Genomic DNA, 7,006 nt, shown 5'->3' with positions numbered 1-7,006 from the left:
TTATATATTGATGATAGTTTTATTTTTTGTAGAGCCTCAGAAGAATAAATGCTCCGTCTCAAAACCATCCTTCACATTTATGAGAAAAAAATATGGAAAAAGCATTAATTTTGACAAATCTTCCATGTTCTATGCTAATACGAACTAGGATCAAGCTTAATATTTTAGTAACATAGTTGGCATGAGAGTAGTAGAGAACTTAAATCATTACCTAGGACTCCTTTTTTTCATTATCAAGAAATAAATCTTTTGATTTCAGATGCATTCAAGGTCGAGTATGGAAAGCAGTACAAGGTTGGAAACGTTCCTACTTCTCTAAAGCTGGGAAAGAGATTATGATCAAGAGTGTTGGTCAGTCTCTTTCTACCTATGCTATGAGCCTTTTCAAGCTTCGTAAGATGTTTTGTGAAGAAATTACCAGAGTTTCTCAAGGTTTTTATGAGGATCTACAAAAAACAAGAAGAAAATTCTTTGGTTAAGTTGGAGGAAATTGTTTTATATTTTAAGGATAGTTCTATACTTACTGTTGAATGCAAACCAAAATCTTCATATCTATGGAAGAGTCTGATGTGAGGTAGGAGTTTATTACTTAAAAGGATTGAGATATAGAATTGGTAATGGACGATCTATTCACATGTTCACTGACCCTTGGTTGCCGAAACCTATTACTCTTAAACCTGTCTGTTTTAATCCTCTCTCTGTAGATCTAAAAGTAGCTAATTTTCTTTTACCATCCGATGACTAAAATTATGATCTTTTACAAGATATGTTGTTGAATGAAGATGTTGAGTGTATTTTTGCCATTCCAATTAACAGAAGAATTTATGAGTGCTCTAGTAACAAATCAGTCTGATGCTTGGAGGAAAATATGGAAACTGAAGCTTCCATCCAAAATTCAACATTTTCTTTAGAGGGCACTTCAAAACATTCTTCCCACTAAAACAAAATTGCAAATGAAGGGAAAATTGATATTAGTTAGTCCATATCACCCTTTTTTGCAATGATGATTTGGAGGTAATTAATAATGAAGCAGCTAAGAGGGTTAGATGTTATAAGATTTCAGGAATTTAGTCTACTAATTTTCCAAATTGGGTTATTTCTGATATATGCTCATCTAAATGTCCTTCAGGCTTAATAAAATTTGAGGTATTTAGAAAAAAAAAAAAAGAAGTTGAATTTTAAAATATTATTCAACGAATCTAATGTTTTTAGATTTCAAAGTTTGACTTATTTTTTAAAAGTTTCTGTTAGAAAGTAGGTAACAAAATGAAGAAATTGATAAACGAAAACAAGGTTAATTTTAAAAATCAAATGGTTACTTTACAAACCCACATCTTTCACCAAGAAATTTGGTTTTTCTTTTATCTTTTAAATTAAAATGCACTCAAGGTCCATTTCAATTAAAAGTTTCATGGAAATTACAAAAACTATTCATAAAGTACGATGATAGTTGCAATTATATCATTAAATTTTTAATGGAAAAAAATGAGCCCTCAAACTTATACCAACGTTAAAATTGAACCCTAAATGATAAAAATTAGACACTCAAATATTTCAATTATGTAAGTTTGAGGGTTCAATTTTAACGATTGTATAGATTTGACGGCTCAATTTCTACGATCATAAGTTTAAGGGTATAATTGTAATTATAACCATATTTATATTTAGGATGTGGTTTGTGTAAATTGCCGAAAGTTTCATTAAACTGAATTTTAAAATTTGAAGTATCAACCAACTAAATTCTCCTGGGGCGACTTTAAAGAGCAGCAATGGCAACATTGTAACATACTGAATGGAGAAAAGAAATTCCCAATAATTTGAACTTTGAAAAAGCTCAATCATAGATACAGATAGAGAGATTGAGACGGTAATCCCTCTTTGAGTAGAAAGCAAGCAACATTAAAAGTTCCCAAATCTTCCATTTCTTCATCTTCCTCCTCTGTCAAGCAAGAATCTATGCCCATTTTTTGTTGCAGACCACAATTCCATAACATTCACACTCACTCTCACTCTACTCTTCAATTTGATTCATCAACGAATCATCCTTTATTCTCTCATGACTACCTCTGCTTTCCTTCCAATTTTATTTGCTTTTCTCCCAGGTTTGCCGACCAAGTGCTTGTATAAATGCCCCTTAGAGCTGGAAACGTTTGGAGTGCTCATTGAGCGATGGAGAGATTGTGGGTTCTCATACTTTACTTCTCTATTGCATTTTCAGCCACTGTTCTGGCTATTCCTAGTGGTAATTGATTATGTTTTTGCATCTCCATGTTCTTTTCTTTCTCTGTTTTTTTTTTTTTTTTTTTTTTTTTGTAGGTTTTTATGCGACTTCTCTTTTGCAGATGATGGTTTTTACTCTAGAAAGTTGAAATTTGAGATTCATGGACACAGACCTAGCAGAAGCTCAACTAGTGAGTCCTTGAAGAAGTTGAAACTACAATTTCAAAATGGGTTCATTTCAAGACCCCAACTGAAATTCTTGACTGTTGAACCAAGTGCTGTGACTGTTAACTCTCCATTTTCATTGCCTCCTTTTGATTCCCTTGCACCAACCCCATTGCCTGTAAACTCTCCTCCTAGTCCTTTCTGTGAAGACTCACCACCCCAAACTCCTCAATCGCCATTGTCATCATCGTCGTCACCGCCACCACCACCTTCGTCTGGGATGATCTATTCCCATGCGCCGCCATCACTGTCACCACCACCATCACCACCATCGCCACCATCACCACCAGGTTTTGGGCCTAGTGTCCCTACCAGAAGCCAAAGCCCTCCACCGAGCCCACCCAGCATCTTCCCCATAACCCCTATTGGCCCCTTAGCCCCATATCCTCCTGCTAACACATCCAGCCCCACCCCACCAAGTGGGCCTCCAAGCCCACCTCACCACTATGGGCCTACCCCACCTAAACATGCATCTGGGCCGCCCAGTCATGGGCCAAGCCCACCAGTGTTTCTGCCACCAATGGTGTTTCCTCCGCCCTCTGGTCCACCGCCGGCAGCACATGGGGGGAAACCAGGGTCATCTGGTCCAGCATGGTGTGTGGCTAAGCCAACTGTGCCTGATCCAATAATTCAACAAGCTATGGATTATGCTTGTGGGTCAGGAGCTGACTGCAAGTCCATTCAGCCTAATGAACATTGCTATGAACCTGATACTATTCTGGCACATGCTTCTTATGCTTTCAATAGCTACTGGCAGAACACCAAGGTGAGAGGTGGTACCTGTGATTTTGGAGGCACTGCCATGATTGTAACTGTGGATCCAAGTAAGTTCTCAACTTAATTACCCTCATGTTTTCTATCTTGCTCTTTTCAAATTGCACACAATCACTCCTTAAAAAAAAAGTTAAGCATCAGACCTAGTTTGATAATCATTTGATTCTTGAAAATTCGGGATATTTCTTCTCAATTTCTTATATGTAAGAGAGTTAAATTCTTAATCAAATTTCAAAAATAAAAACAAGCTTTTAAATTATTATTATTTTTTTTTTAGTTTTTGAAACTTGACTTTGATTTTTTAAAATGTTGGTAAAAAGTATAGAACAATACAAGAAATTTAGAGTTAAAATGAGTCGTTATAAACTTGACTTTCAAAATATAAAAACCAAAAACCAAATCATCATCCAATAGAGTCTAAGCATTAGAATAAGAATTTTTGTTTTTTGGTTTTTGGAAAAATTAAACTTAAAAACAGTGCTTCCACTTTTTTATTCCTTTGTCGTATTTTCAAAATTCATCCCAAAATCTTACTTTTGTTTTTAAAATTTGACTAAGATTTCAAATATTTATTTAGGAAAGATAAAAATCATGGTTAAGAAATTATGAGAAAACAACTACAATTTTTGAAAACCAAATGGTTATTAAGGACGTCTTCCACTTTTGAGTTTATTTGTTTTTGCTATCCATTTCCTCTAAGTATTTAGAAATTTTGAAAAGTGAAAAAGATATATTTAAAAAATTAATTTTTGAAATTTGACTAAAAATTCAGGGAATGTTAAGTTGGTAATCTAAATTATGTTTTTTTTTTTTTTTTTTTTTTTTTTTTTTTTTTTCAAACAATCCAAATTTTGTTTTTGAAAACTGTTTTTGAATTATGAGATTCAAATAGTGCAAATTCTTAAAAGAATATTTTTATGTTTTCAAGTATTCATATTTTGACTTTTAACTTTTAAAGTGTAGAATCATCTTTAAAAAAAACTAAAACGTTTAAAAATATAGTATTTCATGTTATAAACTCAATTTAAAAATAAAATAAAATGTAAGTATATATTGTGTAATTTATGAGAAATTATATTAGATTACAAAATAATAATTATACAAAAAAAAAAAACTAAAACATGATCATAAATTAATTAATAATAGTTTATATTCACCATAAAATTTAGTAACTGCAACTAGTTTTATGATTTATAAATATTGTGTCAAACATAATTAAAACAAATTTTTAAATTAAAATTCAATTACTCAACTTATCGTCAAACACATATCTTAAAACATGAAATAAAATTTTGTTTTAATTAAATTCTTTATTTTTCAATTTTTTTGTTTTGTGATTGTCTATGAAATAGAGCCTAAACGTTTTTTTTTAAGAGAATGAAAATCACAGAAAATAAATAGTGAAGAAACAAGCGTAAGTTACATAAATAAAAATCTAAAAAGAAGTGGTTATCTAGGAGCCTAAATCATGAATTTTGTCCTCAACTCAAAACCGCGTCCCATTAATACATCCAATTTCTAGAAATCTTTAAATCTACACTTGAAGTCAAACTAAACTTTAACAAATATATAAATTTTTTGTTTAGTAAATCTCTTAACTTCAAAAAAAAAAAAAAAAAAAAATCCATGAATTAAGTATATTATTTGATACAAAATTGAAATTAATGAGAGATAAAATATAGAGTTTATAAACTTATTAATTTATTTTTTTTAAAAAAAATTAAAAACTTATTAGATACAACACTGAAATTTAGAACCAAACATGTAAATAAAGGGAAAAAAAAGAGACATAATCATTTTACTTCTTATGATCTGTTATGATCTTAATTTAGTATGTAGTATTTTAAAAAGCTTCAATATCTAGTCTTCATCATTTTAGATATCCTTGCCATTATAAAATATTAATACTTATTCTGTGGAAGTTGTAACACAATTTTGTGTAGATTGTTACCATGTTTCCATTAGATGTGGAAACATATAGGAAAAAACATGTCTAAAGAAAACTTAGAGACGTTTGAGACAAAAACTATTCTAAGTTTATAATAATCATTTTTTGTCACAATAAATACTGTTTTAAAATTCTTAATTAGCTACCGTCAACACTATTTCAAAATTTTTATTTGCTACAGTTTTTACTATTTTACATTCATTGTTTTTTTATTCTTTGCTAGAGTGTTTACTATTTTCTTCTCAAATTAGCTACAGTTTTTACATTCTCAAATTAAAATAGTTTACACCTCAAACACATATTATTATAATCTAAATTAAAATAATCTACACTCAAACACAAACTATTATAATCCAATTATAATAACTAACTCCTTGTCCCAAATGCCTTTAAATATTTAGTATGTTCAAAGATGTTTGAACTCAAATTAAAATCGAACATCGTATGAGTCGAATTGAACCCAAACACAAATCATGTAGACTGAAATGACCACTCAAAACTTCAAGGGAGTATATATATATTGAGGAAATTTCTGATATTTCAACCCTTTTTTTCTCACTCGCTAGAAAGAAAATATGACATGTTTGGAAGGAAATTTGAAATTCTTAAAAATTACTCTCAGACAAGTCTTGAATCAATCAAAATCAATTGAATGTTCGAATTTTATATTTGTTTTCTCTTAAATTCTATACTACAGAATATTACCCTTTTTTTTTTTTTTTTTTTTTTTTTTAAGAAACACTTAAATTCTCAGTCAAATTCTAAAAGCAATAAAATAGTTTTCAAAAACTATTTTTTTTTATTTTTTTATTTTAGTTTTCTATAACTTGTTTTTTGAAACTATGGATGGAAAATAGATAACAAAACAAATAAATCTATTTATAAACTTAATTTTCAAAAACTAAAAATCCAAAAACTAAAAATCCAAAAATCAAATAGTTATTAAAATGAGACATTGATATTTGATTTTACACAACTAAATTCACGAGTGATTTTGATATTGTCACAAATTATAAACAATTTCAAAATCAATATCAAAATCACTCTCAAACATGTTTTTAATGTCGGTTGAAACGAGATTATTTATAGATCATTTTCATTAAACATACATTTTCTTTTTTGTAATAGTAATTGAATGAGAGTGACTTGATTGTGGCAGGTTTTGAAGGATGTAAGTTCGTCCTCAGTTGAGAATAGAAATGGAGACACAATTTGGTTCATCATTTTTGACAATATTGAATAAAAACAACAATTCTCTCTCAATTTCAAACTTTTAGATCTATCATACTTTGTATTTCTCCATCAATGAATCATCAACAAAGTGCAACATCTTTTTCTCTTAATCTACTTTTCTTACTTTCTCGAATCATTTTCCATTAGTCTTACTTTGATATTACAACAATACAAAATGCTACATCTATATCTATTAAAGTCCAGAGATTTAATGATTAGAAATTAAAAAAGTATAGAGACTAAATCATTACCAACTAAAGTTTGGAAAATTGTCAGAAATAGCACGATTAGGTTTTCACCTTACAAAACTAGCACGTTTTTTGAAAACTCATAAAAAATAGTTTTTCTCGATCCATCTCGGAAGAGATCGACTACGAGATTTTAGTTAAAAAAAAATCAACTTTTTCTAACTTATCGATTGTTTGGGGTTTTCTCGATACATCTTAACCGATTATATACATCTCAGTGCTAATCTCGAACAAAATAACACGAGATTCTATATATTTAAGCTTTCTCGGTGAAATCTTGGACATAGTTAACATCGAGATTTATATATTTGAGCTTTCTTGATAGAATCTCGGATAGGATCGACATCAAGATTCTATA

The 7,006-nt window shown here is 29.9% G+C and overlaps 1 protein-coding gene across 2 annotated transcripts; it reads left to right on the top strand.

Moving 5' to 3' along the window:
* Nucleotides 1–1,736: 1,736 nt before the first annotated feature.
* On the top strand, nucleotides 1,737–6,510 carry LOC120085408 (leucine-rich repeat extensin-like protein 3). 2 transcript variants are annotated; one of them, XM_039041369.1, is made up of 4 exons: nucleotides 1,737–1,867; nucleotides 2,103–2,242; nucleotides 2,343–3,269; nucleotides 6,327–6,510. In XM_039041369.1, exons 2-4 carry the CDS (start codon nucleotides 2,170–2,172, stop codon nucleotides 6,356–6,358), a joined length of 1,032 nt encoding a protein of 343 aa, XP_038897297.1. In that variant the 5' UTR covers nucleotides 1,737–1,867; nucleotides 2,103–2,169; the 3' UTR covers nucleotides 6,359–6,510. The 2 variants fall into 2 exon arrangements, with proteins under 2 accessions (XP_038897297.1, XP_038897295.1); XM_039041367.1 differs by having other exon boundaries at nucleotides 1,768–2,242.
* Nucleotides 6,511–7,006: the final 496 nt, after the last annotated feature.

Source organism: Benincasa hispida, chromosome 9 (assembly GCF_009727055.1).
Source record: "Benincasa hispida cultivar B227 chromosome 9, ASM972705v1, whole genome shotgun sequence".
Classification (NCBI taxonomy): domain Eukaryota; kingdom Viridiplantae; phylum Streptophyta; class Magnoliopsida; order Cucurbitales; family Cucurbitaceae; genus Benincasa; species Benincasa hispida.
The sequence above is the reverse complement of the archived record's forward strand: the minus strand, read 5'-3'. Positions and strand labels throughout refer to the sequence as shown.